This window comes from Prionailurus viverrinus, chromosome A1 (genome assembly GCF_022837055.1).
Source record: "Prionailurus viverrinus isolate Anna chromosome A1, UM_Priviv_1.0, whole genome shotgun sequence".
NCBI classification, from domain to species: domain Eukaryota; kingdom Metazoa; phylum Chordata; class Mammalia; order Carnivora; family Felidae; genus Prionailurus; species Prionailurus viverrinus.
Window position 1 is genome coordinate 179,055,239 of NC_062561.1, and position 13,672 is coordinate 179,068,910.

The 13,672-nt window shown below is 38.3% G+C and overlaps 1 protein-coding gene across 6 annotated transcripts in view; it reads right to left on the reverse strand.

Annotated features, from left to right (window-relative positions):
- The window catches only part of RANBP17 (RAN binding protein 17), a 339,120-nt gene that overhangs the window by 75,046 nt on the left and 250,402 nt on the right, over nt 1-13,672 (reverse strand). For all 6 annotated transcript variants that reach the window (XR_007148529.1, XM_047842084.1, XM_047841836.1 and 3 more), the window contains 2 exons: nt 11,143-11,206; nt 10,942-11,050 (listed from right to left, as the gene is read on the reverse strand). Coding sequence is in view for 5 of the 6 variants with exons in the window: in XM_047842084.1 (XP_047698040.1) it covers nt 10,942-11,050; nt 11,143-11,206 (173 nt within the window). In the remaining variant the exon portion in view is untranslated. The remainder of the gene's footprint in view (nt 1-10,941; nt 11,051-11,142; nt 11,207-13,672) is intronic.

Here is a 13,672-nt window from a genome sequence, read left to right on the forward strand (position 1 = left end):
GTGTGTGTGTGTGTGTGTACGTGCACCACATCTTCCTTATCCATTTGGGTATCGATAGACACTTAGGTTGCTTCCGTATCTTGGCTACATAACTGACAATTTATATAGTATTCTTTTCATAACGGGTTGCTCTTAAATGAGAGAGTTGATTCTCTCCTCTCTCCTATGCCACTGAGAATTGCGAGTCTCCCACTTTACTGATACAGACACAGGCAGAGAAAGGTTAAGTGCCTTGCTCAAAGTAGTATACCTAGTCGGAGGTGGAACTCTATGGTCCAGACCTCCTGACTTTGATGCTATCACTTTTTAAACAGAGGCTCACAGAGGCAATGAGAGCTCAGAGATCAGTGGTTCTCCAGTTTGGTCCCTGGCGTAGCAGCATCAGAACCACTTGGGAATTTATCAGTTATAAATTCCTGGGTCCCACCCCAGATCTACTGAATCAGAGACCCCGGGGGTGGGGGGTCTAGCAATTGGTTTTAAGAAGCCTTCCAGGTGATTCAGATGCATGCAGATATTTGAGAAACACTGGCCTATACACATCTTTCTACAGATAAGGAAACTGAGGTCCAAGGCCACATAACACAGAAGGTCCATGGCACAACCAGGATCTTTTGACTCTCAAGGAGTGGCCGATCTGGTTGACCCTGATCTTTTGTTACTTCTTTTCCCCATGAACCTTATGCACTTTGTCTCCAGAACCCAAAAGAATCACAGACTTAACTTTGTTCACAAAGGGATACTGAAAGGCCAATGAGACTTTCCTGGTATGCTATTCTAAACAAGGGTCAGGTTTCGAGCTGAAGGGTAAGGCTGACCAAATGATGATCCCTGCTCTGTCAACTGGCTATGTGACCAAGCTATTTCCCTTAACTACATCCTCTGGTAACTGGTGATCACATTAGAGACCTTTCCAGGCAGTCTTACTTTTCAGAGCCCAGCTCAAAAAGAAGCTTTCCCAATCTGAGCGAAGCTCACCTCCAAGTACTCTCTCAGGCCCCACCTCAAGCATTCCCACGTCCCCCACTGGGTTCCCACAGCATTTTGGCTGACTCCTGACAACAAGTAGCCGTGATCAGTCTGCCTCTGACTGCAGGTATTCTGGCGTCTAGCTGGTAACACTACCACCTGACATCATGCCACCACTACCGCCATTTGATGAGGGGTACTGTGGGGATGAAAGGAAATACAACCTACAACGTGTGTATGTAAATTATTAGATCTGTCAGCCTACACTGATAGCATCTTTGGCTTTGCTTCTGGAGAGCTGAGACTGTGCACCTTTGCATTTCTCGGTGAAGGAGAACAATGCAGGCATTAAGGCTCAGCAATAAACAGACCCAGCATCTGCCTCCACCACTTACTGTTGAACTTTGGATATTCACTAATCACTCTGAGTCTCAGGTTTCCCATCTACAAAATACGGCTAAAATACATATCGTTGTGAATATTACAAGTTCTAACACAGAAAAAAATAGAAGATGTTCAATAAATAGTAGTGGTAGCGCTAGGATTATAGTATTAGCACCTAGAACAGTGCCTGTCATATATGAGGGAAATGCTGTATCTGAATGAAAAGTGGTTGCTCAATAAAGGTGAATTTAAATATACATTATATTTAATAATGTTATTATTTATGTATAGTGTAATATACATTTATGTATATTTAAATACACATTATATTTGAACTATGTAATCTTACTCTTCTAAGATAAAGTATTTTCTAAATGTGGAATTACTAATAACAACAGTGATGATGATCACTGCAGGCAGAGAAGGGTACAGGAAAGAGTGGATGTTTGAAGGTTCTAAGCTCGAATCTTGGCTCTGCTACTTGTTAGCACTCTGGTTTTGGATAAATGACAGCCGTTAATATTTTTGCTGTTCTGAGTTTTATATGGACTTAGGCAATTGCAGGAATCAAGTAAAGTGTGATCACCAGGTTGTCCCCCCAATACCCTTCTTTAGGGAGCAAAGCTTTCCCAAGGTATAGATATTTAATCAGCACAAAGACAAATTCAGGACTTTACCATTCAGCCCTTCACTTAATACATGGAGCCACAGATCAAAAACCTTCCTGACTCCTCTCTTTTCTCAATCAAAGTTTGAGGCTATAGGGAAATCAAGAGCATAGAAGACAAGCCACCAAAATGTGCAGGGAGAAGTCAAAGAGCAAATACTGAAGACAGGGATGGGAACAGAAATTCTAGTTAAATGTCATGTCCTCAGAGAGGCCCTCCCTGACCACTCTGCCTAAAACGTTACCGCAAAACTTGCCCCAGACCCCCAGCCACTTTCCACTCCCATAACCTACTTTATTGTTCTTATGGGACTTCCTGTGACTGGGCCGTATATTCACATATGTTAATTCATGGTCTTCCCTATGACGACGTAAGCTCCTTGGTGAGGGAACTTCATCTGTTTTAATCATGACTATATCCCAGTGCCTAGAATAGTGTCTGGCATTCAAGAAATAGTCGTGTAGTGACTGGCTAACAATAGTTATTTCCTGAGTGCTTACTATGTGAAGGCAATGAGTTTGATACTTGATTTACTGAACACCCATGGAGCTGTCCCTAGGTTCAAAGCACTGCTGCAAGTCACGAATGGTCCCAACAATCCTACGGAGTTGTAAGATGATTTCCTTCATTTTGCAAGTGAACAGAGAGGCTCAAAGGAGTTAAGTGGTTTGCCCAACATCGTAGGGCTGCTAAATGTCAGTGGGCTACAAGCCACAATTAGGTCAGCTTTACTTCCAATCTCATGTTCTTCCCCCTGTCTCCAGCGGGTGGAAGGTACCAGAGGTGGGCAGTGAAGTCAGGGGCACAGAATCTTGAGTTTAGAGCTGCATGAAGGTTAGAAGAGGGTGAAGAACAATCAGCTGGGTTCTGGCGGGGAGAAAGGAACTCGTCAGCAATCCTTTGAGCTTAAGGTGGGCAACTAGAACACACTGGTGCGTGACTTCTACAGAAATATTTGTTTCAGTTATAGCACTGTTGCTGTCTTACCACAAGGTGATAGATATACTGTATCATCGAAGCTGGAATTTTTATGTCGTGCAAACAACTCTATACAACATTAGAGGTTTTTTCCCTCATTTGTATTACCCTTAGAGGTATCAGTTGCTGCTTCTGATATGAAAGGAAAAAACATGAGTTCACTCTCATACACAACTTCATGTTCAAGTATGTAGTCATATATTTAGCATGCCCAATGTATAGGTGATTGTTTTATGAGTAATAATTGAAGTTGCTCCTCTTTCTTTCCGACCGGGGCCCAGAAATCAGTATGATTTGAAGGTGAAGTGCCAATTTGCAGACTAATATTTTCACTGGCATCGGGAAAAGTCAATAGTAACAGAACACTGTTTAAGTTCTCAGTCATGCATAGATAAAAATGATAAGTTGTTCAGCTTTCTGGTAAAACCCAAAGCTAATCCCCTCTACTGGATTTCTGGGGATCTGATTCCTTAGAAAGTTATGCATTTTATGAGTTTCAAGTTTTTTTTTTCTTTCAGAGAAGTCACATTAAAATACAAATAGTAACCTTTTTTAGTACGTTGGCTCTCAGATATTTTATTTATAAGACACTTCATTTGTTATTTTATATAACTTAAGACCTTGCTTGGTGGGAATGTAAAATGGTATAGCCAATATAAGATGATGCAGCCACTGTAGTTACTAAAAAAGTTAAACACAGAATTGCCATTTGACTCCACAATTTTACTCCTGGGTATACAGTCAAGCAAATTCCAAGCATACGCTCACACAAAAACTTATACACAAATGGTCATACTAGCATTACTGTAATAGTCAAAAGGTGAAAATCCAACTAACTGTTAATCAACTGATAAATGGATAAACAAATTGTAGTCTAGCCATACAATGGAATATCAGTCATAAAAAGGAATGGAGTATGGAAACATGCTAAACTATGAATGAGCCTTGAAAACATTATGCTCCATGGAAGAAGACACATAGAAGGCTACATATTATGTGATTCCATTTATATTAAATTTTTAGAATGGGCAAATCCATAGAGGCAGAAAGTAGATTAGTGGTTACCAGGGGCTGGGGCCAAGGGCAGTAACTGATGACTACTTTAAGATATAGGACTTCTTTCTGGGGTGATGAAAATGTTCTAAAATTAGCTAACGGTGATGGTTATACAACCTTGTGAACATTATGAATATACTAAATACCACTGAACTGTATGTATACTTTAACAGGGTGCATTTTGTGGTAGGCGAATCTCAGAAAAAAGAAGAAATCCCAAAACAACAAAAAAACCACCACCAACAAAATTTCCCCCACCGTTAAATGTATGCAGAACAGTGAATCTTCTCATTTCCTCAAATTCAAATGCAAATAGCAGCTGCATTACTGGGGACTTGGGAGAGTAGCCAAGGAGAAGCAAATAGTACAAATAAAATAATTATGGTAATAATAAATGGTGGTTACTAAGTTACTAAGGATTTATTATATGATAACTATTGTGTGAAATGCTTTCGTATTAGTGATAGTTTAGTATGGTAAGTGGAATAATGGACTCCAAAGATGCCCATGTCCTAATCCTTGGAATCTGTGAATATGTTAGGTTATAAACAAAGGGGAATTAAGATTGCTCATCAATTGCCTTTAAAATAGAAGATCATCCAGGAGTCCACGGTAATCACCAAGGTCCTTGAAAGTGTTAGAGAAAAGCAGACGAGGAAAACCAGAGAGATGCAGCATGAGAAGGACTTGACCTGATGTTGCTGGGGAAAGGGGGTTATGAGCCAAGGAAAGCAGGTGGCTTCTAAACTGTAAAAGGCAAGGAAACAGATTCTTCCCCAGAGCCCCAGAAAAGAACACTGCCCTGCTGACACCTTGATGTTAGCCCACTGAGACCCATTTTGGACTTCTGACTTCCAGAGCTGTAAAATGATAAATCTGTAATATTTATGCTGTTAAATTTGCAGTAACTTGTTACAGGAGTAACCGGAAACTAATATAGCTAGTAAAGATCAGATCTAATGTTATGAAGCTCTATTCCAAACTACAGAGAATTAAAAGGGGAGACAAACAAGGAGATGCAGAGGCAGTTGGGTGAAGAAAACAATATATTTGAAACCAAGTACTGACAGGTCGCATAATAAAGAGCCAGTGACTTCTGCAGGCCTAGGCCTGCATCATGTGCTGTTCCCCAGTGCTTCATTAGGACAGTACCTCTCAAGTTCTATTAGAATAAGCCTTGAGAATTGTGCTTAGCTAGATCTAACTTGGGCCAGAATTTAGTTTTCATTTCAGTTTCCCCCTACACAGCCTAAGAGTTGTACCTGTCTCTGTTGGGACTATGGCTTCAGGTAGGGCGGGCTGTTAGAGTATCTGTCAGCAAGTGCCATCGGCTCTTGCTTCCGTCGGAAGATAACAGCCCAAGTGCCAAAGGCGGAGTAGGCAGCTATATTAGAGGGACTGAACTTACCTCATTTTGAGGCTCCAGTGTCAGTCAGTGCCCCCAATTGTACATGCAATAAATATTTCTATTTAATTAATATATACTGAGTGCTTGTTTTGTGACAGGAATTGTTTCAGGCCTTTTCACACATCTTCGTCTTATTTAAAGCACATTACAATTCTTTAAGATAGATACCTCCATTTCATAGATGAGAAAACTGAGGCTCCCTTTGATTCCTCTCCCTAGGGAACCAGAATGTTTATTTTAGTTCTCAGAAGAAAAATACACTGCCCAATATGCAGACCCTTGTACTCCTTTTTCTAGGAAACCTAACCTAAAAGTTGCATCCCTGAAGCATCTCATTCCCTGGGGGGCTCTGGACTCTCTACCCTCAAAACCAGGTAAGTTATTAAAACTGGATCTGGACTTAATGGGCTGCTTTCTGCCTACAGGGCCGGCTAATTAGTCTTAATTATCTCATTATAGATTCTAAGTATTTCCAGCTGCTTCTTTACCCCTTATTGCCCAGTCCCCGCCCCACCCCCCATGTCTGTTTTCCAGATAGTCTCTGCCAAGTCCTGGACACAGGTGATATATTGATGTATTCTTCCTATCTATCAGAACATTAGTTATTTCTGATCAAGCTTCTCACTTGCTAAACCCTTCTGGGACATCTACCTCTGTGTTCTCTTATCCATGAGAATAAACATGCTTTGGCCAAATATTAGACATGAGAACAAATCTTAAAAACTACATTTGACTTTCACTGACCAGAGAACTGTAATATACCTATACAGGGCAAATAATAAACGTGAATTTATCTATTTATTTGATTGAAGCTCGGAAAGTAATCCCTTCTCCCTTCTCACTGCCCTCAAGCCTCAAATCAATCATTCAGTCCAAACAGTTCAAATAAAAAGGAAAGAGAAAAAGTTACCTTTCCTAATTGATTGAGAATATGAAAGGCGAAGTAATAGCGAATTGAATGAGAATGTGTGGTCACAGGGCTAGAAGTTATAGGACTGTGACTGACCTTGGGCAAGCCATTTAATCTTTCTGAACCTACACTTTCTAACAGATAAACAGTGCAATAATACCTATTTCACGTGGGCTCTTGTGAGGATCAAGTAGGATAATGTATGTGAGAGTGGTCTGCAGACTATAAATTTGTAAACAAATGTTAGTTATTAATAAGGAAAAGGAAAGTTTCCTTCCTCCGTGTATTTTTACTTTTATCATTAGCAGTTATTTCTAGAGTACTCTTCCCTTTTTATTCAAATCATTTACTTTTTAAGATTTCTCAAATTTAAGCTAGAAATATCTTCAGGTGCTGATTATCTATTAAAGGTCACAAAGGTAGATGAATAGTATGGCATGCTCTTCCCTAAAGGGAGAATATCTCGTAATGTCTATAAATAACATTTTAATATTAGCATTCCTTGATCATTACAAAATATGACTGCTTCTTAGAGTTTGAGTGTCTGAGGAAAGCATTTCTCACTCGGATCCTATTAACAAGCTTCTCATCTGGGTAGTTCAAGATAAGGTGCAATCACAAAATGTCCGAGGAAAAGCAACTGTAAGTGACACCAAGGAAACACGATTTTAGTGGCACTGAGTAATTCTAAGTTTGTGGTTGGTAAAAACTTAATTTGCAATGAATACTATTTAGTTCTCCACAGAACAAAGAGCCTTGTTGTAGTTCTTTTCCACACTTCCCCTCGCCAATATTTGTCAACTGAATTCACCTCTATTCAAATTAAACAAAATAGAAGGTTTTATTTATTCAAGTATTTTATACTGAACAGCTCCCTGGAGGTTCTCCATTTACTGGCTTGGGTAATATTATCTTTCCTTTAGTTTATTAGATTGACAAAGTTAATTTAAAAATAACCTAGGGAACTTTAAGTGATTCTTGGAAGGGCTAACATGTGTGCACATATGGCCGGTCACCCATTTTCTTCTGTATGTATGCTATCTTGTGAAGGGAGATTTTGCATTAATTTTTATAATTTCTTAGAATACAGAAATACACTGTCAACGTGAAAGATCATCGTCCTGATGATGAAATGCTTTCAGTTCTGTTCTTTATACAAGTGAACGTTTCGTCTAGTGTAGCCAAGGAGCAATTTGATAAAATGATACAACTGTTTATTGCCAAAAAACCCCCCCATTTTCATCTGAAATACAACCTGGGGCACATAGCATCTAATTAAATTCATACAAAGTGCAAATTATTGAATAGAAACCAAAATGCATTTCAAAGTAAACACCAATTAATGTGACACCCAATTTCTTTCCCCTTTCCTAATCGCTCCAATGTGCATGGCTCGTACATAACATACTCAGCTTAGTTTGTAAGATTCAATTAGAAAGAATATGCTTTACATTGCAGTCTGAGAATTACATCCCTTGCTTTGCAAGCAGGCTGGTTAGGTGTTTTTTTTTGTTGTTGTTGTTAATTTGATTCTTACCAAAAAAAAAAAAAAAGTCAGTGGTATAAAAAGTCCTTCCGTACTTTTTTTTTAATTTGAGAAGAATTCTCATTACCTAATATTTTCACTTACTTCATTTAATACATGGATCTGTGCTTCTTTTGACAAATGCACCATCTCTGTTTTCTTTGTTTCTGTGACATTGAATACAACAGAAAACTAGGAAGCCACACATATAGGAAGTCTGGGAGCAACGTTCCAGTCAACCTAGTTTGTGAGACACGGCTTCAAATAATAAATTATAAAATAAAATAAAAAAATAAAAATTAACAAAACAGTGCTCAGCAACACTCATCAAAAGATCATCTATAAAGTAGTAACACTTAAAAAAAGAGAGCAACAAGTGACTTGAATTGTTTTGTTGTGGAGAGGCCAATGATCAAAGCTACTCCCAGACAGAACCTGGCAGGAATTGCTGATTCCAGGAACTATGATGATGGCATCTTGGTTATGGTACACTTTTGTGTCATTCATTCACTAAATATTTACTGAACACCTACAATGTAGCAATAGGAGACTGGTACTAGAAAACGTGAAAACGGCAAAGTCCATGCCCTGAAGGAGCTCAATATGTATTTTGGGAAGAAGAGCAACTCTGATTCCTAACAAGGAACAGAAGCTCTGGTAATACATACCACAAATCATCCCTTGATGCTTATAATATACCTTCAATTATTTTAAAAAGTGAAAACCACTAACAAAGACTTTCTTTTCAAACAATGTAAAAGTTCCATGACTGTAGCTGCCATTGTTTTTAACTTTGTCTATAGCCAGATTCAATTTACTTGTATGGAACACCTACCACGTACCAGGCCCTTCCACATAGTCTGTCTCTATTTCCCCTGAGGTCTAAAAAGTGCTTGCAATCTAAAAGGATATTTACTTTTAAAAAACACTTCGAGCTAAGAAAATATCAATTTATACTTTATATTGTTATGAGTTAGATAATGCAGAGGAATCTAATCCTGAGAAACCTAATAAAATCCTCTTTTAGTTATTCAAGTTTAGATATTTTACTTCAGCTTCTCATACCTCACAGTTTACACTGAGAGATACTAAATAAAAGTAGGCTTCAAGATGGCAGCCTGCAACACTGGGTCTTTCTGGGCATCATCATGACTCTCAATTATCAATGCAGTGGTAAGTGGGGGGAGGGGCGGTGAATGTCAGCAGTGCCATCCTGCTGTTTAAGCTACTGTGGATTTAAGGAAGGTTCTTTTGTCTACATTGACTATGTGAGAAAGGATCTTGACCTACTCCATTTCTAGGTCTTGAAAATGTGCGTGACATGAACCTATTTCCAGGAAATCTCCTCTACCTCGTTCTCTATAGCTTTTGTCTCCCCACCTCTTTCACTGTCGGACAGGGTCATTAAAGGAGCATTTTTAAGTCTTTAGGAAATAGATTAAGTCTAGACAAGGGTTTTAAAGTCTTCTTTAATGCTGGGACAACTGGGAGGAAAGCAAGGGGGCAAGCTCCTTGAGGGCAGGGGCCTGTACACCTGGCTGGTCTCTGTTTTGCCCTGAGAGCTCAGCACAGTGTGCTCTCTAAAGGATCATTGAGAACAATGACAGAGTTGGGCTGCTCCTCTTTGCTCCAATGCAGCAGCCAAGAGGTAACCCAGGCCAGTGTGCAGTATGCAAAGCTGTCACTCAGCTCTCCCACTTGCCTAAGGTAGCAGATGATTGGGTTTTGCATGCCTGGTTTACACTCTTCAAATATTTATAGACAGTTCTCTTTGCCTCAAGCCCTAGTTGTCACTTAGCCAAGTTATACATACATGGTTCTTTTAATCTTTCTTTAGAAATCAATCGCATCAAGCTCCTTAATCATTCTAGATGCATTTCTCTCAACTTTTGGCTGTTTGTCTCTCTGGTAATTTATTCTGTTGAAATGCATGGAAATAATGCAGATGCGGAACAGAGAAGGGTTTAGTCACCTTTCTACGACAAGGTGCAATGTCTTTTATGTGCAAAATAAAATTATTTATCCTTTCACCTTTTGTAAGATCGTATTTAAAAAAATTCATATTTAAGTTGATGGATCAATCAATATATTGCAAGAGAAAGAATGAAAAAAATTCATCAGTAATATCTTAAGGATGATCTTACGGATCAGTAATCATCTTAAGGATGATATTGTCATTGACTGAACTCTTTCACGTATCTATAAACTGATTAATTTAACCTGCAGTATTCAAACACGGCTGGGGGGCAGTGGGGATGGGAATCCAGAGTAACATGGTCACCACAGAGGCTTAAGTGCCCATCCTAAGGTACTATCTACCTGTGGATACATTTAGCTAACTTCAGCTTTTCAATGAAAAAAATTTTTAAGTAAGTTATATTTTTTCCCATTACAAAAGTGATACCTTAAAGAAAATGTCAAATAATCTGGAATGAGAAAAAGCTACCTATAGTTAGCCCACAACAATATTTAACATTTAAAAAAAATTTAAGTCTTTTTTGGATGCATTCCCCAACCACCCTAGGCATGCTCATATCATTTACACAGTTTAACACCTGTTTTTTTCACTTAATGTTATAAAATTTCATGTATTGCATTATCTTCAAATCCCAATTTTAAGACTACAGACTATTCCATCAAGTAAGCAGATGTGCAATAATTTTACAATTCCCTACTATTGGATATTTGCATTGTTTCCATTTTTTTTTCTAGATTAAGTGTCATTACAAAGAAAATCTCTGGTGTAACGCTCTTCCATATTTAAGACTATTACCTAGATTCACAGTAGTACAAGTAATGGATCAAAGGATACCCAGAAAATACACTGTGAAGTAAAGAATTAATGCAGGTCTTATTTGAAGTGAAAAATACCACTTGAAATACAAAGATTTGTCTTTTGATGCTCAAATCATGGAGAGTTGTAGAAAACTGTCAAAGATGATAAATTCTAGTAACTTAAATGTGGTGCTCACTAGTATTCTCCTTTGTTCGCCCAAGTATGTCATTGAGCCCTTATTAATCAGGCTTAAATTCTTTACCTTACCTAGGTCTACCATCAGAAGGCGAGTGAGGGCCGTGTAGAAGGTTGTTCGGCACCTGAAGTCACTGAGACTGTAACTGTCACTGATGCCAAGGAAGGGGAAGTGTTCACTCTAATGAAAGCAAAAGAGTATCCAAAGTTATTAATGCTTTACCTAAACTACCCAGAAATTTCTAGTCATTAATTAAAGGAAGTAAGACTTACCGTGTGGTTTTTTAGCATGAATTTCACAGCATCTATCTTCACAAGTTTTTTTAAAAGGATATAGGTAATAGGAGTTAAGGAATCTGGGGAAATATAATGGTTTTATCAATAGATAATCAATCACAAAATAACACTATAATGGCATCAATTTCTATTTACGAAGAATCAATATTATTTCTAAAGAGCATTCCTACAGAAATGTCTTTCATTCTGTTAAGAATGATAATCCATTATTAACCAGTGCAATTACTTTTCCTATCTTATACATATTCTAGTTATGGAAAGGAAAAATGAATTTTATAATTAAGACAAAAACTTCTTTACTATTAAAGCCCTGATAGTAGAAAATTAAAACTGACCCTTTTTACATTTTGGATATAACTTGAGAACTTCTCTTCACTTAATATTATTTCATAAAAAATAATTATAAAAGACCTATAATAGACTACCCAGAAAGAGAAAATTATTCAATTCTAAGAAACAATGAGCCCAGTTAGTAGAAATCTAAGGAAATTCTGCTTTAGATGAAGATGAGAATGCTTAGAAAGATGTAGCTGATCCATGTCACCAAGTATTGAAGGACAAGCCCGACATTTCTAGTAGGTGTAAGACACCTTATATTTGTTAATTCACCTAGCTTCACAATTACACTGTCCAATATTATTTATTGCTAACTCATAGATATGAAAACAGAAGTTCAGAGAAATTAAGTTACTTGCCCAAGATTACACAGCTATAGATTGACAGTGCTGAGATTTGAACTGAGGTTTGACTACAGAGGCCACGTTCCTTCTACCGTACCACATTTTCACCTGAACAGTTCAGCTCAGAACGAGAAGAAAGTGGAAAAACCATAAACATTATCACAAGGTCTAAATAATTCTGGTTAATGCTGCCATAAAAGAAGGGCTGATGTGGTTCTAAGAACGTCTATTTAGTATACAAAAACCCTCTTCTCTTACTTAGTCCCTCAGGTGTGGGTGTAAGAGTAGAGAAGACATTGGACATGAGTCAGGAAGGCTGGGCTTCTGGCTTGACTACCCCATCCAACCAGCTGGTTCTGAGTCTGAGTACTGTACTCGGCCACTCTGAGCCTTAGTTTCCCTCTCCAACAAGCAAGGGTGAAACCTATCACCCAAGCTATCCCACAGGCCTGTCGTGAGGATCATATGATGCAAATGTCTTTGGCAATTATAAATCAGGAAGGAAGACACAAAGATGCAGAGAACGAACGTGTACAGAATGTTTGCTACCTGCAGGGCTGACTCTCACAATCCCATGAGGTAGGTAGAAGCATCACTTCTATTTTTCTGATGAGGAAACAGATTCGAAAAGATTAAATAGAACTTTCCAAAAGACAAACAGTATAATTTAGATTCAAGTCCCTCTGACTCTACAGCAACCATCCCAGCTGCATAGTAAGCATGTATATTTGGTTCACCTTCATGTCAGACGGTAAACTTTCTAAGGGCAGGGGCTGTGCCTATGCGTTTTCCTCAGCGCACTGCTGTCAAGTGGGTGCTCAATGCACTGTTTTTCTGGCAGGCTGAAGGGGAACAAGATCAGGACTGACCCATAAGAGACTAACCAGGAAGAGAAAATTATTGAATTCTATGAAACGATGAGACCAGTTAGTAGAAATCTAAGGAAATTCTGCTTTAGATGAAGAAGATCAGAATACAACTAGAAAGATTTTTCTCTGCATATAAAAATGAAATTTGAGGGGTGCCTGGGTGGCTCAGTTGGTTAAATGTTCGACTCTGCAGTTTTGGCTCAGGTCATGATCTGACAGTTTCATGAGTTCCAACCCCACGTTGGACTTTGTGCTGATGGTGCACAGCCTGCTTGGGATTCTCTCTCTTCTCCCTCTCTCTCTGCCCCTCCCCCACTCATGCTGGCTTTCTCTCTAAATAAACTTAAAAAAAAAAAGGTGAGATTTGATGATTTTTCCTGTGTGAATCTGTGAGCAGAAGAACTGCCATTCAAACTTTACTCAGTTAAACAGGGGTGGGGATCAATAAACTAGGAAATATCTTAAGTAATTACCAAATACAATTCTCTTGGAATTGCAAAGTTAAAAGTGACAGGGTCTATGGGTAATAAGAATGCTGCCATTAATAGGAATCTTCCTGTCAGTGCTACTAATAAACAGCAAGTCGTGTTTTGACAATGGAATATTTATGGTAGCAATAAACAGAACACTCACAGGAAGTATCTCATCTGCCAAAGACACATTTTCTACAGAATTGCATCTGTGCACTTTGCATCAAGGCCAGCCTCACTGCCTCTTAATTACATTCAAAAGCAAAAAAAAAAAAAATGATTAAGAATAAATTTTTACTTTTTTTCAATTAAGAAAAAAATGAGAATTCATCTGAATATTTATATTCCTCTATAGGAATTCAACTCAAAGCTAGTTATACCCCTTAAGAGAGTCTATAATGTTTTTTTTTCTTTTAAAGGGCAAATGGATACATCATCTTTACGATCTTTTTACTTTCATCTTGTTCTTCTCTATGAGACTAGGGTT